The sequence below is a fragment of the Malus sylvestris genome, chromosome 12, assembly GCF_916048215.2.
Source record: "Malus sylvestris chromosome 12, drMalSylv7.2, whole genome shotgun sequence".
In the NCBI taxonomy this organism is placed as follows: Eukaryota; Viridiplantae; Streptophyta; class Magnoliopsida; order Rosales; family Rosaceae; genus Malus; species Malus sylvestris.
The window spans coordinates 20472827-20494819 of NC_062271.1; the positions used below are offsets into that span (position 1 = coordinate 20472827).

The window sequence follows — 21993 nt, forward strand, 5'->3', positions numbered from 1 at the left end:
ATTATAGATAAGGTTTTTTAGTAATAACATCGCAAGTAGTCTACGCACTATAACTTAGTGTCCAACTTGTCATCAACGATACCCATTTCTTCCAAGTCTAGTACTAATAACCATGTCTTACAATAAGAAATTAATGTATATCAGGTTTTTTAGTAATAACATCATAAGTAGTCTACTCACTATAAATTAGTGTCAAACTCGTCATTAACTGTATCCATTCTTCCAAGTCTAGTACTAATAACCGTCTCTTACAATAGGAAATTAGTGCATGTCTCATAAGCCGAGTCTGGAGAAGCCGACTCAAGCCAAGCCACTCCCACATCCACACACAAAGACCCCGTACAAGTCGTGGCGGCACGCCATTGGCTGAACAGCCCATCACCCTCTCCTCTATCATACGATCAGCACCACGTTGTCAATCCTCTGGCATCCAGAGAGCCACCAAATATAAAGGGCCCTTGGACATTTCTTGTGCGAGACACAGATATCCGAGTCGTCATCGGAGGATATCCCCTTTCCCTACATCTTCTCCTTCTTCTTCGTCGCCAACAGAGAACCGAACAGCAACAAAAATGGTGAGTTTTTCGCACTCTTTTAGCTCCGTTTTGCTCGGATAGGGTTTTCTGACTGTAACTTCTGTTTGGCTGCCGAGAAAATTCAGAGAAAATAAAGTAAAATCACGGATTTATGTCCGATTGCGATTTCTCGACTGGTTAATGGATCATCGGTTTAAGTTGATTCGATTTTCTTGCCTCCGCTGTGTCGATCTGATAGTTTTAAGCTAATTTGGCTCCAATTTGTAGCTCATCTACTGTTATCTAAACATCTCGTGCTTTCAGATCTGGATTTTTGTTGAAATTTTGATCGCGATTTGTTGGTTGTTGTTTTTTTATTTTTTTTTTTTAAGATTGGATTTATGTGTTTTAGGCCGGGAATTCGATCTGGTTCTTGCTGATTGGGAATGTTGTGGATCTACTATCTGTAACAGATGATTTGGGCCGTGCTGGTCCGGTCCGGTCCAGGTGTAATTTGTATATTTGTTCTTAAACATGTAATAAAGTAATGAGTACTTGGTAGGTACCATGAAATATTGTTGAGTACTTATTATTTATGTTTATTTATGTATAATTTGCTGATCTTGTAATGTTGGGCTATTAATGTGTGTGCATGTTGTGTGAGAGTCAATTTGATACGATTCGGATGAAAATTAAACATATAAAGGTGCAATTCGTATCAATTTTCTCTACGGCGCGCGGGAAAGAAGTTTGACATTGGTTGTTTTTGTTGTATTATTACTGTACTTAAGGCATTGTAGAGGACCAAAAGATTATAATTTTTGGATCATATCATGAAAAGACATTCTGAGGATAAGAAAAGTTGTGCGCATTTCACCCGAGTTGTGTGTTTTCCTTGGAAATAAGACATGATGGATTGGTTGAGGACTTGGGACTGCATGTAGAGATTCATTGTGTCAATTTTTTGTTTGTTAATTTTAGTTTGATAAAACGTCTTTTCAATCTATATTCATTTCTCTCTTGAAAAGTTGTAGTGTAGCCGTTTGATCTTTGTTAATTGCATGCAATTTACAGGCCAACGCAGCATCTGGTATGGCTGTGCACGATGATTGCAAACTGAAGTTTTTGGAGCTTAAGGCAAAGCGGACCTACCGCTCCATAGTTTTCAAGATTGAGGAGAAGCAAAAGCAAGTTGTGGTGGAACATGTTGGTGAACGAGCAGAAACCTATGAGCAGTTCACTGAGAAGCTTCCTGCTGATGAATGCCGTTATGCTATTTTTGATTTTGACTTTCTTACACCTGAAGGTGTCCAGAAAAGCCGGATATTCTTCATTGCCTGGTAATGCCGGGTTTTTGATCATTTTCAAACATGTGTGTGCCTGTTATCTAATCATCCGTTCTCTAAATTCAATTGTTTTTTTTTCCCTCTCCTTTCTATGAAGGTCTCCTGACACATCAAGGGTGAGAAGCAAGATGATATACGCAAGCTCCAAAGACAGATTCAAGAGAGAGCTCGATGGAATTCAGGTTGAGTTGCGAGCGACTGATCCAACTGAGATTGGTCTCGATGTCATTTGGAGCCGAGCCATTAAAATTGATATCGAAATCGTCATATATTTAAGGCGAACATACGTTAATAGGCAACTTTAGTCCTTGAATTAATACCAATTTATACTGACTGATCCACTGTAATGCTTAATCTGAATCCCCCATCTTTTAGTATAAATATATCATCGAATTAAAATTACTAAAATGCTTTGTAAGTGGGTAGAGGAAGATGGAAGAATTTCAATTGCACCAGGCAATCCACCATTTGCATCAATGCTTCTTCTTCCTTATGGTGAGCATATTTGATGAATTCGAAATGGTCCCAATTTGGATAAGAATTGACTTGTGTGGTCAATTTACATGGCCACCATGAATAGTACGTGCATTTGTTCGGTTTTGTTCAAGGGCATGCTATTTTTTGTCAAGATATTGTCCCACATTATAAATTAAAATAGTGTATTAGTTTGTAATACTTTTGTTTTAAAGGAAAATTAATGAAAAGGATTTGAAAACTTTGAGTTTTAATGATAAGGACAAAATAAAGGATAAAGTGAATAATATCATGATTGACTTTTTAGTGTAAAAATGTGGTTTTTCGTTAAAGTGAACAGTACCGGGTGCTTTTCGTTAAAGTTCCCTTGTTTTAATTGTATGTCATTCCGTTCCAAGTTAGATCGATGTATTCTCAAGTAATATGTCAATTCTCCTTGTGACAATTTTTTATTTGTAAAAAAGAAGTGATGCAAACAATCAATTTGGGGTCAATAACAAAATATAATACTTACAATATATATATATATATATATATATATATATATATATATATATATAAGTATTATAGTTCATCCCCAAATTTGGTAAGTAACTTCTTACCTTTAAATCTAAGGAAAACTAATGAAAAGGGCTTGAAAACTTTGAGTTTTAATGATAAGGACAAAATAAAGAGTAAAGTGAATAGTACAAGGATTGACTTTTTAGTGTAAAAATGTGGTTTTTCATTAAAGTGAACAGTACCGGGAGCTTTTCGTTAAAGTTCCCTTAAATCTATCGATGCTTGATCCTATTTACCGTCAATAGTACGAGAGAAAATGGTTTGCTTTCAGCAGCCACACAGACCTTCGGCTACAACTCACCCCACCCAATTAAAGCCCACCTACCAGCATGCTCATGGACTAAATACGAAATTTTGCCCTCCAAACTAACACTATTTATGAAATTTAACCTTCCAAATTTTTTGTTGTTCAAATGGTGTGAGAGGCTAGGAGTTAAAAATGGTTTTTTTTTTTTTTTGTCAAACGATAGATTTTAAATTAGAGAGCTATCAATATTCGAATCCACAACGTAGTACAATGGGAACATTTCTCTCTACCTTTATGGTAGAGGGCACTTACTAAGAGTTAAAAGTGTTAGGTGACTAGTTTTTATTGACTACTAGATTCTTCCTAAACTGGGCCTTGAAAAGCCATGAAAATCCTTGGCTATTTTAGCCTCCTAGATTATGCAAAAGTTGGGGCTAAACTAGCCCCTTGAAAATCCCTCAGCCATTTTAGCCTACATTGGATATGTCCCATTAAAATTTGATTTTTTTCTTTTGGTGCTAAATAACACTTCAGCCTAGAATAGTTTGCGTGCATTAAACATGCTCTAAGCGTGATACACCGTGAACCAACATTTACAACCACAACCAAAAAGGGCTAAACAACCGATGCCGTATTTGTGTTACCATTCAAAACATAAAACAAAATAAAACAAAAGGTTCATAAGATAGGCAAATTTGTACAACAAAAGGTTCATTAGATATGTAAATCCCAACATGCATCGCCTCAATTACCACCCGCCATCGTGGATTCGTGGCCACCCCAACCAAGGCCAAACTGCAGTAGGACACCTGTCCAACCATCAAAATGGCCAATTCAATTCATAACTTCCTACTCGTCGGTCAGAAGTGCGAGATGTGATTATTAAACAACGTAGTTGAATGTTTGAATAATAAAAAAAAAAGACAACACAATTGATTATTGAGCAAGGATGGATATACATTAGGACTCAGGTGGTCACAAGATTACTTGGGATTTCGGAAAAATATACATGTGAAGGCATTCTGAGGAATCTTTGTATGTTTAGTATGAGCCCCTTTTGTGTCCACCAAGTGTTTGGTGTTATGTCTGCTAGTATATCTCGACAGATTGTGTCGATAGTGTGGAGCCAAAAATAATCAAGAGGCGACACATGAATTTTTGGGTGAAAAGGATAAAATTACCCTTGAGGCACATCGGGATTCCTACACGCTAGCAGTGGACAATCATCCCTCAATCAAGTCAAAGATGCCCAAAATAGGTAACAAATTCAAAGTTATTTCATCCATCCTCATCCTATATTTCACAAGGTAATTATTTCATAACCTTCAAAACATTCCATATAAATTGAGTTAATTGGCTAATTAATGTATTTATTCCTAATTAATCCATTAATTACCAATTAAATCATCAATTTCACACAAAAATACCCCAAAGGGCCGGCCACCTTTTCTCAAAAGGGGGACCGGCCATGCTCTATATATTGAACCCAATTTTCTCTAAAAACTTAGTTCCAACACTCTTGCAAAATTCCAAAAAACTCTCTAAACACTTTTCTCTCTAAATTCTAACTTTGGCACCGGAGGTTCTTCGGTCAAAGCCCCCCCCATTCATCGTGGGCGCGTGTGGCTTTTGGCTTTAACCAAAGGTGTTAGTTTTTTTGTAGGTGCAATTTTGTCCAAGATCAAGGAGGAAGAAATTTGCATCCACAAATTGGTGCTTTCATTGAGAGTTGAAGTATACACACTCGTAGAAGACTCTTGCATAAAAGGTTTTTCTCTATTTTTTCTTGTCCATTTGTATATTTTTCGTACGTTCTTATTATTAGAATTTTTTATTTGTAAAGATTCTTTGATAAAACGTAAAATAGAAATACAATGGCTAGAAATTTAGAAAATTCCACAAGTGAAAATTTCAATATTCAAGAGATGGGACCGCGGCGATCTAAGAGGCTAAATGTGACAATAAGTGGAGCGACACCACCACTACGAGGCTCCACCATGGCAACCACCGCGGTGACCACCACGGTAACCACCCGCGGCGAGGTCCATGGCACCACCACCACGGCCCGAGCCGTGCCATCTAAGCAAGCCCAAGTCGTGTCATCCAAGGACCACGGCACCAAAGCCACGACCCAAGCTATGTCACCCCAAGCCCAACGCGAGACGTGTTGCCAAGCCAAGCCCTGGCCTCGCACCCAAGTGCGCCACATGCCGAGCAGCCCACTCCCGTGGCCTAGCCTGTTCCAGCAGAGCAGTCCACTTTCGTGGCACAGCCTGCTCCCATGGTCCAACCTGCTCTAGCTAAACAGTCCACGCCCCGTGGGCCAACCTGCTCCAACCGAGCAGCCTACTCTCGTGGTCCAGCCTGCTCCCACAGAGTAGCCCATTCTCGTGGCCCAGCCTGCTCCCGTGGCATTCCAAGCAGCCCAAATCGATCCAAGATTAGTTTAACTATCCCGACTCCAAATTTCCAGACTGACTATCAAACCAGAAGCATTTTCACCATATTTTTCTGCGGATTTGACACTTCCCAACTCAAATCTCGCGCCCGGAGTCTACCACACTTCCACTGCTCAAGAAAACGCATTCCTTCCAAGCTATTCCGACCCAAATGGAGAACAACACTTGTCTCGACAAGTCATAAAGTTGACGAGTGCCCTCTCACAACAGATGACCTTGGTGAACCAGCTCTTACAGTGCACCGAGATGCAACTTGCACCAGACGAGGTGTCCCAAAGTAGGACAAGGGTAGACAAAAAACCTTTCCAGTAGCGTCCCGGCAAGCAACCACTCGACCAGCCACGAATTGAGCGTTTAGGCAGTGTACACTCCCGATTGGGCCCCCGAGATAGCGTATATTCCCGTCTTAGAGCGCGGAGGAGCGTGCACTCTCGACTAGGCCCACATACGAGCATACATTCACGGTTGGGGTCACACTTCGATAGTCAACATGAGTAACCTTCTAGGCGAAGTGTTCATTCATGGCTAAGCCTGCAAGGAGCATCATCCACCTCACATCGAAGTAGGTAGCACGACGGACGGAGAGAAGCAGTCATTCAATCCGGCTCAAGTTCAGCCAGCAGCCTGCGAAGAACTCGTTCGCATGCTAGGAACGTGCTACACGCACTGCATTCGCTGCATAGACTAGCCAAACACATGGAAGAGCAACCTAGACTAGCAAGTCACGATTGGGGGCAGCCGAGAGCTCTACTACCTCAACAAAGGTAAATTCAGAAAGAAGTAGAGAGACTCTTGACCAAATGATTGTGTAATTTCCAACGCAATGAGGTCACCGACAAGGCACTACAACGGAACATGACCAACATAAGTAGATCACCCTTCACGAACAAGATTGAGCAGGCAGAGCCTCCACGCGAGTTTAACATGCCACATTTCACATCTTTCAAAAGGGATGAGGACCCGGAGAGACACTTAAAGCACTACCAAAGCACAATGATCCTCTATCGAAGCAACGACGATCTCATGTGCAAGATATTCGCCACTACTTTACAAGGCGAGGCGCAAGATTGGTTCTACACCCTGCCGCCACAATCCATCTGGAGTTTCGACGAACTTTCTTTGATTTTCACCAAAGAATATTCATCATATCGCTCGATCAAGAAGAAGTCCAACCATTTGTTTAACGTCAAGAAGAACCCAAAGGAGTCGCTTCGTAACTATGTGAAAAGGTTCAAAGCAGAGAAGGCAAGGATAATCGGATGCGACGACTCGATAGTCAGAGCAGCCTTCCAAAAATGACTTCCAACAGACTACCTGCTATTCGGAAAATTGATCATGAAAGAAGATCTAACTCTAGCAGACTATTTCGCTATGGCAGAAAAGCATGAACTTTGGGACGAGGTTCGCCAATGCACATTCAAGGACTTGAAGAAGTATCCGGCATTATCTCCCTATTATCTAAACCGGAAGCAGTGGAGGACTTAGTTGCATGTTTGACGGTATATAAAGCAGCAATAAGCTCTACCATCATACGAGAATAGCTGGGGGCCCGACTACCTGTATTCCACAATTCAAAAGCTCTCATCAATGCTATCAGAAATTCAAAAGCTAACTTTGGCGATAGTTGTTACAACCCGGAAGCTCAAGTTTTACCTTCAAACACACGCAGTCATCCTCATGACGCACTATTCTGCCCAATCTAGACGTGCAATGATAAAGGCGTAGACCCTGGCGGATGCAAAGTTTTATGACGAACGTAACAACTCGGCCTAAAAGACACGCCAAGGGCAAACGAACACTGGAAGGACACATTCAAAAACAAGTTTTGTTTTTGTCACCCCAAAAGATTCTACATAGGAGCAACATGTACCGGCAATTGAGCACTACCTCCTGTTGCGCGTCACACGGCCCTAACCGACCCTTGCTCCATAATTTAGCTCTAGAGTGGTCCAATACCGGTAGTTGAGCATATCCTGCTACGTGTAACATGGTCCTAGCTCCATAACTCCCTACCAAGCATTCACGACGCAACAGAGCGGCCCAATGACTCCCCGAAGGTAGATAAGCACGCTCTAGCCGCGCCTGCTCTACCTGATGGAGACTTTTGGCATTTGCATGTCGACAGCGCATCTAACTGCAAAGGTTCGAAAGTAGGCGTAATCCTTGTCACCCCAGATGATTCGATACCCAAACAGGCGATCACTCTAAGCTTCAAAGCATCCAACAACGAAGCAGAGTACGAGACCCTACTAGCAGTCCTCTAAATAACAAAAGACTTGGCAGTGAAAAAGCTCGCAATTCATTCTGATTCCCAGCTAATCACTAGCCAGATTACTTAAGGCGTTTTAGACTTACACTATCACTCAAAGTTCCACAAGCAGACAACACTCACGTGGACGCACTAGCAAGCCTAGGCTCTACCTTTAACCACCAACTCAAACGCTCTATTCCGGTAGAGTATCTAGACGAGCCAAGCATAGAGGTGAAGCCAGTAGCCGAGGTGTCACAGATCTCTGCTGCCTAGCGCATCCCAATAACCTGAAGGTTCTAAGCTCAATCCGCGAAAGCGTTTATGGAAATCACTTCGGAGGTCGATCCTTAGCATAGAAGGCTCTTAATGTAGGCTACTGCTGGCTTACAATGTACTGAGATGCTAAGGAGTTAGTATAAAAATGCGACCGTTGCCAACGTTACAAGCCGATACCATCACTGCTTGCAAGCGAGCTACACTCGCAGATGAATCCTTGGCCATTCACGCAATGGGTAATCCATCTGGTAGGACCTATGCCACATGCTACTGGGGGTAGAGGCATGATGATCGTGGCAATCGACTACTTCACCAAATGGGTAGAGGCAGAACCCATGACGAGCACAACTCAGACGGACATAGAGCGCTCCATATGGAGGAATATCATTTGTCGATTTAGCATCATTCAATCCATCGTCACCAACAACAACCCGTAATTCGTGGGCAAAGATTTGGCGAAACTCTTCCAAAAACATGGCATCAAGCAGCACATGTCAATACCAAGATATCCTCAAGGCAATAGGCGGGCCGAAGCATCTAACAAGATGATCCTCGACTACCTCAAGAAATCCTTCACCAACAAGAAGGGAAACTGGCCAGACGAACTCCCCGGATGTTTATGGGCATATTGCACCACTAAAAGATGAGCAACCGGTTATACTTCTTTTTCTTTGGCATTTGGCTCAAAAGCAATCATTCATCCCAATGTCATCAAGCTAAGTATCACCGCTCTACTTCTAAGCATTGAGTAGAACAGTAAGGAGATGGCCACAAGCTTAGATCTGGCAGAGGAGAAGTGTGAGCAGAATATCACCCGCATCGCAGCTTACTAGTAGCAGCTCCTCTCCAGCTATAACAAAAAGGCCAAGATCCGGTAGTTTTAACCCAAAGATCTAGTCTTAAGAAAAGCCTTTATCACTGCCCCCAGAGAAGGCTAAAAAAAGATGGATCCCATATGGGAAGGTCCGTACAAGATCAGCAGAGTAGATGGAAAGAGTAATTACACCCTTGTCACCATGAAATGACAAAAAGATCGAAAAGTAGTGAAACGCCTACAATCTGAGGAAGTACCATGTGTGACCTCCCGCTACATCAAAGCTCGAAGACTCAAGCAGCTCAACATGCACCACCTCATAAGCTGAGGATTATCCAATTGTTATGCAGTTCATACCTTGTAGCTAAGTTCTCATTCGTTTCACTCGTTTTTCAATGAGGAATTCATAAGTAATCACAACTTGGCTCGGCTGCATGCTTACAAAAACTAATCACTCATGCACTTCAAAAGAAGATTGCACCCTTCTTAGGGACTCATTGCAGGAATTGCGCCCCCCGAGGGACCAACCATGTTCTCCAGTGCGAGAGGGTAAACTAATTACTCTCCAATGCGAGAGGGTAAACCAATTCCCCGACACCCACATGGTTCAGCTCTCCAAGACGGGAGGATAAACTCTACACTCCCAATATCCAGACTTGGATGAGCCTGGCTGCCCTAGTATAACTAGATGCATTATGGCTTGCACCGGGATTCCTAGAAGTAGCCACAATGGTCTTTTTCAAGGCCTAGCTAACTGAAGGATTTTGGGTCTCTTGGCCTAATCCAAAGGGAACCGGGCCCTAGAGATGGAGGGGGCACATTACCCAGTATGCCCTACAGACGGCTGCCCTGGAACCCTAAAGCTGTTACCGAGTGCACTAAGGTAGTCTATGGTTTCTAAAAGACTGTTTATGGCTTGCCCTTCGAGCAGTAAAACCACGCTAGACTTATACAACCGCACATTCTTGTGAAATGTTAAACAAGCTAGCAAGCATATACGAAGCTTTATTCATTGCCGACATGCTACGTAGTCGATAAGCTTCACCTCTGCCAAGCGCGGAACAATCTACACCAAGTCCTAAAGTGTTGTGATACTTGCTACGCAACCTACGAAATTGGAAAAAGCCAAGGTTAACAGCCTATTGGTTATGCGGACTTGTCTACTTCTGTAATTAAGGCATCCGGCTGCCAACCTTATGACTAACAACTTTGCAAAGTTCTACACAACACCTACGGCTGTAGAGGCTACATGGGCCTATCTGCTTATAGAAAGTAGCACACCTACCGCTGGTCTATAAAGTCTAAAGGATAAGGTATGAACAAAAGAAGTAAAGATGAAGAAAAGCGAAGGAAGCATGTTTATGAACAACTAGCAAAGGCCGAAGGAGTTCAAGAAAAACAAAAACTACAAGGAAAAACAAAGAAAATCCTAAAGGCTACCTAGAAGACTACACTTCAGCAGCTTGGGCATCTCACGACTACTCGGTCACCACACCTTCAACAGCCCCAACGCTCTTAGCAGGGGCATCCTCCAGCGCTTCACCCCCGGCTGCCCTAGCCTGGGCACCAACTTCTATAACTACTTCACCAATGAAGCCTCAAAGTAAAAGCAAACAAGTATTTAGGAGAAATAGAGAAGGTCTCGAAACCTCGAGCCCATCCTTCTCACCCTTCAGCTATTCATCCTCCTCGAGCAGACCAACACGGACGCGCTGTAACTCATCCACTTCATTCTTCAGACTTTCGTTGATCTTCAGTACACCTTGAAGTTCCAACACTTGGGGTTCAAGCCTATCAACGATCTTCTTGAAGTGGATCACTTGATTATAAGTAGCAATCGACTCTTCATCCTTTGCATAAGCAACGAAATGAAGCTCAGAAACTGCAAACTCAAGATCTTGAATCTAAGGTATGTAACATCCAATCTCTTTATCTGCACTTTCATACTTAACTTGGATCGCGTCAAGCTTAGTCTTCAAGTCAACAATATCTTGGCGAGTGGTCTTAAGCTGCAGAGAAGTGGGGGCAGAAATATTAGACCCCTTCAAAGCAACGAGCTCAGAATCCAGCCTCTTGATCTCCTCGATCGAGGAATAAGCTTCAGCTGCAATAGTCTTCGCCACTTCCTTAGCAACCTTGCTATATCGGCATGATAGCAAGCAGAACAGTCGTTCTATATTGGGTCGTATACTTCGCAAAGGAATTTGGACAAACAAACCTTTTTAAACGCCATCAACAAACTTGGCACAAACGTCCATGTCTTCAAGCAAATCTGGTTTCAAGAGCACATAGATCTTAACAGCCTCCCAGAAGTAGGCTTAGTGGATTTCTCACAGCTGCCCATGCAAGCAGTCTCCTTCTTCACAGTAGGTGAATCAGTCTCAGCAGCAGAGGGAATGGGCCTTAGCGCCACTTTAGCAGCAGAGTCCACCTTATCGCTCTACATAATAGCAAGCCTCTCCAAAGGTGAACCGGACTTGGCTCCCAACGGACGTCTTGGTATATACTTTGGCACTGGGGGCATAATATGACCTTTATGTTGAGCAATATTATCAACAATCGTACATGCCATTCTCGACATGGCAGGCGCAACATGCTTAGATCTAGCAGCCTCATTTTTCTTCCTATTGGAAGAAGTCATGTTAATCATAGGACTCTCGGCAGCAGGCGAACCTTCACAAGCAGCAGATGAAGTCTTCAGTTTTCTCAACCGGTATCTCTTGAGCAGACGGGGAAGATCTCTTCTTTCCACATTCATTCATAATAGGCTCCACGACAGCATTCAGACGAGTCAATGCCTCCGCCTCGATCCTCTTTATCTTCTCTCTAGAGAGCAGCCCACCTTTCTCCAGGCGAAATTAAGCAGTCAAAGTCATTCACGGTACTCAACAGGGGAACTCAATCCATACTAGCGTTTCCTTCATTTTTTTTCTCTCAGACCAGCAAGCAGGAGGCCTGCATGCCCAGCTTTCTAGCAGCCCATAAGGTCTGCGACCTTTTCATTTCTCTCAATCGCCGGCCTGGCCCACATTAGGACCAAGAGCCCAAAGGACAAGAAACATGCGACTCGCCTAGCACTGCACCCTAACGCCTAAATCCCAGCCCCAACCACGCAAGCTGCCTTTGGCACTAGCCAAGCCAACCGGCCTAAGCAGTGGTCCCTGCCACAACACCTCTTTGACCCATGTCGAGCCGACTTCTAGCCCCTGCCAGCCGATGTGTCGCACCACCCCGACGATTGCCCCGCGACAGCACTATCCAAGAAGAAGACAAGGAAAATTAAAATTTTCTTACTTCGGTGCGGTGCGGAGAAGACGAAGAAAACAACGAAAGACGGTTCTTTGCGCGGGCAAGATGTAGAAGATTGCTAGAGAAGGGGGAACAAATATCCTCTAAGCTTTCTCTCTCTTGTAGGGTAAAATAAATTGCTCTCCAAAGTTGATTTAATAACCCACTTAAGATGAACTTAAATAGGCTTTGAGAGAAATTTATTTCCCTTCCCTAGAATGATATAATTTCCAATTAAAGAGGGAATCAACATCAAAATAGGAAACAATCTTATGTTTCCTCAAGCAAGAAGATCTCTACACTTGCTGCCCTTTCCTGCGAGCAGCCCAACATGTGTGGGGGCATTTGCGGAGCCAAAAATAATCAAGAGACGACACGTGGATTTTTGGGTTAAAAAGGACAAAATTACCCTCAAGGCACATCGGGATTCCTACACACGAGGAATGGACAATCATCCCTCAATCAAGTCAAAGGTGCTCAAAATAGGTAACAAATTCAAAGTTATTTCATCCATCCTCATCCTATATTTCACAAGGTAATTATTTCATAACCTTGAAAACATTCCATATAAATTGAGTTAATTGGCTAATTAATGGATTTATTCCTAATTAATCCATTAATTACCAATTAAATCACTCATTTCACACAAAAATACCCCAAAGGGCCGGCCACCTTTTTTCAAAAGGGGGACCGACCATGCTCTATATATTGAACCCCATTTTCTCTAAAAACCTAGTTCCAACACTCTTACAAAACTCCAAAAAACTCTTTAAACACTTTTCTTTCTAAATTTGAATTTTGGCATCAGAGGTTTTTCGGCCAAAGCCCCCCCATTCATCGTGGGCGCGTGAGGCTTTTGGCCTTAACCAAATGTGTTAGTTGTTTTGTAGGTGCAGTTTTGTCTAAGATCAAGGAGGAAGAAATTTGCATCCACAGATAGCACTCGACATATTCTCTCAATCTCACTCATTAGATTGCTTGGGCATATGTCAATATTTGTTGACATATGCACAACATATTTGGCTGACAACAATAAGCCTACCAAGTTTTCAACGAAATGTCTCAATGAATAAGCTGAATCTTTTTTGCATTGGATAGTGATATTCAAATACTTATTTTTATCTCTTACACACCTTTATTAATTTTTGGATATTAATCTTTTATAATACTTTCGATTGAACAATAAAAAATTGAACGAATTGTATGAAAAATAAATATATGGATAACACTATATATATATATATATATATATATATATATATATATATATAACAGAGCTCGCGGTAACAAAGAAGAACTGAAAATCAATAGGGATTTTATATCAAAGAAAAAGATAAACAAAAAACAGGAACTAAATTCGATGCACACACTCAAAAGTATTCAAGTATTATTAGTTGTTCAATTATTGATATCACTTGTGTTTGTGTACCTCATGAGAAGAAGAAGGGATTTCAAAACTAGTTGATCATGATCGTTCATGTGCTGCTTATTTTTCTTTTTCTTTTATTTTTTTTCTTGATAAAAGTAGTGGGAAATTAATAATTCAAGTTCATATCAAAAGGTGGTGTAGCGTTGTATCGACGCAGAAAAAGGAATCTGTGTGGACCCCCTGTGTCATTTTAGTTATTAAAATATGAATTTTAACGAAAAGTTTTCGTTACTGTTCACTTTAACGAAAAAATCAATCTTATTACCATTCATTTTACTTTTTATTTTGTCTAAAACTCAAAGTTTTCAAGTCATTTTCATTAGTTTTCCTTATTAAAATTTGGACAAGGATTCTCTTCGAATCCTCTTTGTGGGGATTCAGGGATCAATCAATCTTATTCATTCATCGTATATCGTGCGATCAGTTTTTGTTAAGTACTATTTATATTTAATTTTAAATATAAATAGACACGACTAATTGATTATCCGGATTTCCACAAAGAGAATCCAGAGAGGATCCTATTCCTTAAAATTTAGCCCTTTTTTTTCCTTGTGAAAAATATCTGAACATATGGCACTATTAATTCCGTAAAGTTCTATTAACAGTGTGTCAACCCCCAAAATACCTATTAACATGTTAATTACAAGCTGAGCAAGCCCAGCCAAGCTGAGCCGTTTTTGGAGAGAGGAACTTGTACGGTTCAAGTTATGTCGTTATGATGGTGATATATATGTACCGTATAAGTTATTCTCATCTTTGTAAGGGTTGACAATTTTATATTTTGATAATAGTTGGTTTGAAGCAGTTCAAACTTGTATTGGCTTTGGTTTTTGAACATCATTGTATTTGATTCGTAGAACTTATAACAACTCATTTTTTTATGAGACAACTAAAAGTACATTATATTCAAGAAGTTTGATTGAAATAAATTGTCGCCTTTGATATTTTGCTTTTCGAGAATTTTGTTTATTTTTTTCTCTATTTAAATTCACCATCTTCGATTTGAATTTTTAGAGATGGAGATCCCTTCTTCTTTGTTTATGAAGAAATTCAGGCTTTTAAAAAGGCATTTATGCCCTAGCTTAAACTACTATGTTTGAAATTTTTGGTCTTATATTGTCTATTTTTATATATTATTTTTAAAATATGTGCCACTAATAAGTTGCGAATTACAATTCAGGCTGACTTATTGTAGTACATGATTCCGAACAACTTGAGTTCAGTATCAAGCTTGAAGTTTTTAAGCTCGCTTGAGCCTGACTTTGGTTTGCTTTTAAATTAAACAAATATAATATTCAGTATGGCTCGACTTGTCTACAACCCTACAATTTAGTGGTATTATTTTTACATAGTAAATGAGATGTATCATGTTGGACTTACCTGGATAATCATAATAATTAAATAGTTTTATTGAGTTTGATACTTAGTTTTGTGTCACTTACCCAAAACATCACCTCTTAAAGTAAAATATTGTTAAACCAAAAATAAAAATTAGACACTAATCACAATAATATAAGGTCCAATGTGCATTAAAACATTGTTTTAGTACTATTATATTAATGAAATAATACAATTTCTCTGGTTCAGGAGAATGTCTTATGTCCGAACACCAGATAAGACCCAAAGAGCGAGACGATAGGTCAGAAAATGGGGTAGTGGTGGGCCTCAAAATCAGAGGGTGGGCCATGGTAGCGTTTTTGAGTCTGAGCCGTTGGAAATTGGTGGTCGGACGCCAGACACTAGAATTTCTTTGTTTACCACTTAGCATTACAGTTTAATTAATATTCATCTCCACTTGTATGTAAGAGCTCTTAAGTTCAACTATAGTGGATGGCTATTTTTCTTTAAAAATGATGCATTCATTTTTCAAGTATGTCACAACGAAAACCTATGAAACCTACATTCATTTTCCAAGTATGTCATAACGAAAACCTACATACTTATTTGTATCATTTAGTTGTTCTTTTAATACACCAATATATATATTTACACCAACAAATTTGTTAAAATGTGGAATAAATTATAGATAAGGTTTTTTAGTAATAACATCGCAAGTAGTCTACGTACTATAAATTAGTGTCAAACTTATCATCAACGATACCCATTTCTTCCAAGTCTAGTACTAATAACCATGTCTTACAATAAGAAATTAATGTATATCAGGTTTTTTAGTAATAACATCATAAGTAGTCTACTCACTATAAATTAGTGTCAAACTCGTCATTAACTGTATCCATTCTTCCAAGTCTAGTACTAATAACCGTCTCTTACAATAGGAAATTAGTGCATGTCTCATAAGCCGAGTCTGGAGAAGCCGACTCAAGCCAAGCCACTCCCACATCCACACACAAAGACCCCGTACAAGTCGTGGCGGCACGCCATTGGCTGAACAGCCCATCACCCGCTCCTCTATCATACGATCAGCACCACGTTGTCAATCCTCTGGCATCCAGAGAGCCACCAAATATAAAGGGCCCTTGGACATTTCTTGTGCGAGACACAGATAGCCGAGTCGTCATCGGAGGTATCCCCTTTCCCTACATCTTCTCCTCCTTCTTCGTCGCCAACAGAGAACCGAACAGCAACAAAAATGGTGAGTTTTTCGCACTCTTTTAGCTCCGTTTTGCTCGGATAGGGTTTTCTGACTGTAACTTCTGTTTGGCTGCCGAGAAAATTCAGAGAAAATAAAGTAAAATCACGGATTTATGTCCGATTGCGATTTCTCGACTGGTTAATCGATCATCGGTTTAAGTTGATTCGATTTTCTTGCCTCCGCTGTGTCGATCTGATAGTTTTAAGCTAATTTGGCTCCAATTTGTAGCTCATCTACTGTTATCTAAACATCTCGTGCTTTCAGATCTGGATTTTTGTTGAAATTTTGATCGCGATTTGTTGGTTGTTGTTTTTTTAATTTTTTTTTTTAAGATTGGATTTATGTGTTTTAGGCCGGGAATTTGATCTGGATCTTGCTGATTGGGAATGTTGTGGATCTACTATCTGTAACAGATGATTTGGGCCGTGCTGGTCCGGTCCGGTCCAGGTGTAATTTGTATATTTGTTCTTAAACATGTAATAAAGTAATGAGTACTTGGTAGGTACCATGAAATATTGTTGAGTATTTATTATTTATGTTTATTTATGTATAATTTGCTGATCTTGTAATGTTGGGCTATTAATGTGTGTGCATGTTGTGTGAGAGTCAATTTGATACGATTCGGATGAAAATTAAACATATAAAGGTGCAATTCGTATCAATTTTCTCTACGGCGCGCGGGAAAGAAGTTTGACATTGGTTGTTTTTGTTGTATTATTACTGTACTTAAGGCATTGTAGAGGACCAAAAGATTATAATTTTTGGATCATATCATGAAAAGACATTCTGAGGATAAGAAAAGTTGTGCGCATTTCACCCGAGTTGTGTGTTTTCCTTGGAAATAAGACATGATGGATTGGTTGAGGACTTGGGACTGCATGTAGAGATTCTTTGTGTCAATTTTTTGTTTGTTAATTTTAGTTTGATAAAACATCTTTTCAATCTATATTCATTTCTCTCTTGAAAAGTTGTAGTGTAGCCGTTTGATCTTTGTTAATTGCATGCAATTTACAGGCCAACGCAGCATCTGGTATGGCTGTGCACGATGATTGCAAACTGAAGTTTTTGGAGCTTAAGGCAAAGCGGACCTACCGCTCCATAGTTTTCAAGATTGAGGAGAAGCAAAAGCAAGTTGTGGTGGAACATGTTGGTGAACCAGCAGAAACCTATGAGCAGTTCACTGAGAAGCTTCCTGCTGATGAATGCCGTTATGCTATTTTTGATTTTGACTTTCTTACACCTGAAGGTGTCCAGAAAAGCCGGATATTCTTCATTGCCTGGTAATGCCGGGTTTATAATCATTTTCAAACATGTGTGTACCTGTTATCTAATCATCCGTTCTCTAAATTCAATTGTTTTTTTTCCCTCTCCTTTCTATGAAGGTCTCCTGACACATCAAGGGTGAGAAGCAAGATGATATACGCAAGCTCCAAAGACAGATTCAAGAGAGAGCTCGATGGAATTCAGGTTGAGTTGCAAGCGACTGATCCAACTGAGATTGGTCTCGATGTCATTAAGAGCCGAGCCAGCTAGATTATGAATCATAGGCTATCTGGTGGGGAGTTCGTCCCTGCACCCTTTGTTACTTGCGTGATATGTTTATACATTGTGGAAATGGCGACTTGGCGAAAGATGGAATCAATTTCCAAGTTTTGCCGTTGTTTCTTATTTATTTTAAACAAGCGTCTGTGGTTTCTGGTATATCATATGATATGTTTATTTGATAGAACCTATCTTTGTTGAGTGGCTGCTTTAGTAGCTGTATGTCAACAAACTAATATGTAGCTGTTTGTGGGGTTTAGACGGCACCTTTCCGCCTTCCGAGTGTTGTATATGACCCTTGTCATTTTACTTTGGAGCAGTATAAAAGGAGCATGCTTTTATGGCCTTTCCTTGTTGCTAATTTACTGGCTTGTTCTGTATGGCCTTGGCATCTTAATTTTGATCTTCTGGTATCTTTTCTAGTTGGTAAGAGATGTTTTTACTTAGGGGTGTGCTATCCACACATCCATTTTTACTTCTCACACACCCCTTGTTAATTTCTGTCCGATTATCTTCTTTAATTCATTCGATCTGACGGTCGAAAACCAAAAAAATCTGAGAGAAGTAAAAAGGGGTGTGTGGATATCACATCTCTTTTACTTACGGTTGCGGCTACACTTGGGCCCGCACGCTCCCTCGAGTAAAATGTTGACTGCTTCGACGAATCATTTGGGTGTGGTTTTAAGATGATGATCTCCCCGTTTTCCATTGTTGAGTTGTGATTATGTGCTTATTTTCGGTTTTCATGTACATGCCTATCTGTTCGAGGGAAATAACTTCCCTGCTGTAGGTGTAAAATACAACTTTGGTCGATGTTGGCCTAGACCTAGTGGCACATGTGGCAGTCGTATTGGGTGGTTGGTCTGACACATGTCGCCACATACAAGATGTTTAACGAAGTTGAAAGAAATAAGGAAATAAAGTGGCGGCTTTTAAGTTTTAAGAGCAAAGAAATCGTCCCATCTATTGTGTCTTATACGTCCTATTTGGTGGGACGGGAATATACATGACGTGCTGGAGTCAATTCCAATCTTAACTAGTTCTAGGGACACCAACACGAACGATTTTGACCCACCTTCAGTGAGACAGCTATTCTCACAGCCCAACGCCATCAAATGCACTTATTGATCGTGCAAAGCACTTCCGTGTGAATAGCCAAACGAAAGAATGCTTCTTTGTCAAAACACTATTGATAAGTACCTCCTAAAAAATGCCAAGGAATAAAAGTGCTTTTTGAAAAGCAATCTGAAATAAGCTCTCGGTCTATATTTGAAGCAAGGAAAGAGGAATGAACAGTTGGCAGGATTTGAGGCAAAGACAGAGAGGAATGAACAGTTGGTTAACTGTTAACTCAACTGCACGTATTAACTCACCATACGGCGTCGTTTCACTGAAGGAAAGATAAACCCATAACCAGAAAACAAACCGCAACTTATCCGTCCATCTCTTTCTCTACTTCAGCAGCTCAAACAAATTTTCAGCTCAATTTAAAAGCTGCTTTTAGCCTTTCTTCTCCGCCATGGCCTGAAAGCACCCCATCCGTTTGTTGAATTGCTTCAATGGCGTTCTCCTTCTCTCTCACATGCTATCCATGGTCTCCCACCCACACCATACCCCAAACCCTGCCACCGCCGCCCTCCTCCGCTCAAAAACTCTTCACTTCTCTCTCCTTCCCGCTCTCTCACCGCCACGACCGGCTCCTCATTCATTCTTCCCTCTCCTATTCAACCCCTACCTCCACCCACCACCACCACCACCTTCCTCCGGACTTCACTCCGCAGCAGCTCCTCGATACCCTCCGCCGCCAGAACGACGAGTCCTCGGCGCTCCGCCTCTTCGACTGGGCCTCCAAGCAGCCCAATTTCACCCCCGACTCCACCGTGTACGAGGAGGTCCTCCGCAAGCTCGGAAAGGTGGGGTCCTTCGAGTCGATGAGGAGCATCCTTAACGAGATGAAGCACGTCGGCTGCCCTATTAGCTCAGGTACTTTCTTGATTTTTGTTCAGAGCTACGCAGCCTTTGATTTGTATGATGAAATTCTTGGGGTTGTGGAAATGATGGAAGGCGAATTCGGGTGCAAACCCAACACTCATTTTTACAATTTCTTGTTGAATGTTGTTGTTGAGGGGAACAAACTTAAGCTAGTCGAAACTGCGAATTCGGGCATGCTTGGTAGAGGAATTAAGCCGGATGTTTCCACGTTTAACATTTTGATAAAGGCATTGTGTAGAGCTCATCAGATTAGGCCTGCCCTTTTGTTGATGGAGGAGATGTCGAACCATGGTTTGAAGCCGGATGAGAAAACGTTCACGACAGTAATGCAGGGGTACATTGAGGAAGGTGACATGAAAGGGGCATTGAGAATGAGGGACCAGATGGTAGAACATGGGTGCCCGTGTACAAATGTGACTGTTAATGTTTTGGTTAATGGGTTTTGCAAAGAGGGTCGGGTCGATGAAGCGTTCAGTTTTATAGAAAAGATGGTGGATGAGGGGTTCTCTCCGGATCAGTTTACGTTTAATACGTTGGTGAAGGGTTTGTGCAGGGTGGGGCATGTTACGCATGCTTTGGAGATCATGGACATGATGCTTCAAGAGGGATTTGAACTGGATATTTACACGTATAACTCCTTGATTTCCGGATTGTGTAAGTTGGGTGAAATTGAAGAGGCGGTGGAACTTCTCGATCAAATGGTCTCGAGGGACTGTTCTCCAAATACTGTCACATATAATACTCTGATTAGCACATTGTGTAAGGAGAACCGGGTTGAAGAGGCAACTAAACTTGCTCGTGTTCTTACTAGCAAGGGAATTTTGCCTGATGTTTGTACTGTCAATTCTCTGATTCAAGGTCTCTGCTTGAACAGTAATCATAAAGCTGCTTTGGAACTATTTGAGGAGATGAAGGCATCAGGATGCCAGCCTGATGGGTTTACTTACAGTATGTTGATTGATAGCCACTGTTCAAGAGGGAGGCTAAAGGAGGCAATGAGCCTGCTGAAAGAAATGGAGTTGAGAGGCTGTGCACGTAATGTGGTTATATACAATACTCTCATTGATGGGTTGTGCAAAAACAAAAGAATTGAAGACGCAGAAGAGATTTTTGATCAGATGGAACTGCAAGGGATTTCAAGAAATTCAGTGACCTACAACACCCTTATTGATGGCCTTTGTCAGAGTAAACGGGTGGAGGAAGCTTCCCAGCTTATGGACCAGATGATAATGGAAGGCTTGAAGCCCGACAAGTTCACCTATAATTCCATGCTCACGTATTTCTGTAGATCTGGGGATATAAAGAAGGCGGCAGATATTGTTCAGACAATGAGTTCAAATGGGTGTGAACCAGACATAGTCACATACGGGACACTGATTGGGGGGTTATGTAGGGCAGGTAGGGTTCAGGTTGCAAGCAGACTCCTCAGAAGTCTGCAGATGAAAGGGTTGATCCCATCTCCCCAGGCTTATAACCCCATACTACAATCTCTATTTAAACGGAAGAGAACAACAGAAGCCATGAGGCTTTTCCGAGAGATGATGGAGAAAGGTGATCCTCCTGATTCTATAACATATAAGATTGTCCTTCGCGGGCTTTGTAATGGTGGAGGACCAATTGGAGAAGCAGTTGACTTTGCGGTTGAGATGATGGAGAAAGGTTATTTACCAGAATTCTCATCATTTTCTATGCTGGCTGAAGGACTCCAAGCTTTATCCATGGAGGATACCTTAATTAACCTTGTTGATATGGTCATGGAGAAAGCAAACCTTTCAGACAGTGAAGTTTCCATGATAAGCGGTTTCCTCAAAATCCGCAAATATCAGGATGCATTGGCCAACCTTGGTGGTATCTTGAATAGAGAAAAGCCCAGAAAATCTTATTGGCAAAGATGATTTATTCGGAACCAGTTTCAACTTTCAAGTATCAGCTTCTAGTCCAACAGAAGATGCAACATAGATGTAGTAAACATGATGAAGGAATTTTGGAGGATGATATGCGTAGAGCTAGGAAGCATGGAATCAATACATTATAGCACTGTTCCACATCTACAAAAGGAGAGTTCAGGTACTTCCATAGATATAGTAATATTATACCACCGAAAATGAATCCATCCTTTCTTTTGATACCCTATCTTCTAAGCTGATGTAGCAGATAATGTAAACGTATTGCAAACTTTTTTCAATGTATTAGCCGTTCTCCCTGA

General features: G+C 41.1%; 2 protein-coding genes across 3 annotated transcripts; both read left to right on the forward strand.

The window, feature by feature from the left end:
* The first annotated feature begins 410 nt into the window (after positions 1–410).
* Positions 411–18141, forward strand: LOC126592806 (actin-depolymerizing factor 2-like). Of its 2 annotated transcripts, none has more exons than XM_050258594.1 (3): positions 411–575; positions 17268–17533; positions 17636–18141. In XM_050258594.1, exons 1-3 carry the CDS (start codon positions 573–575, stop codon positions 17784–17786), a joined length of 420 nt encoding a protein of 139 aa, XP_050114551.1. In that variant the 5' UTR covers positions 411–572; the 3' UTR covers positions 17787–18141. The 2 variants fall into 2 exon arrangements, with proteins under 2 accessions (XP_050114551.1, XP_050114550.1); XM_050258593.1 differs by lacking the exon at positions 411–575 and adding an exon at positions 16090–16253.
* Positions 18142–19054: 913 nt separating this feature from the next.
* LOC126592805 (pentatricopeptide repeat-containing protein At3g53700, chloroplastic-like) lies at positions 19055–21993 on the forward strand. Its single transcript, XM_050258592.1, has one exon. It carries the CDS (start codon positions 19355–19357, stop codon positions 21680–21682), a length of 2328 nt encoding a protein of 775 aa, XP_050114549.1. The 5' UTR covers positions 19055–19354; the 3' UTR covers positions 21683–21993.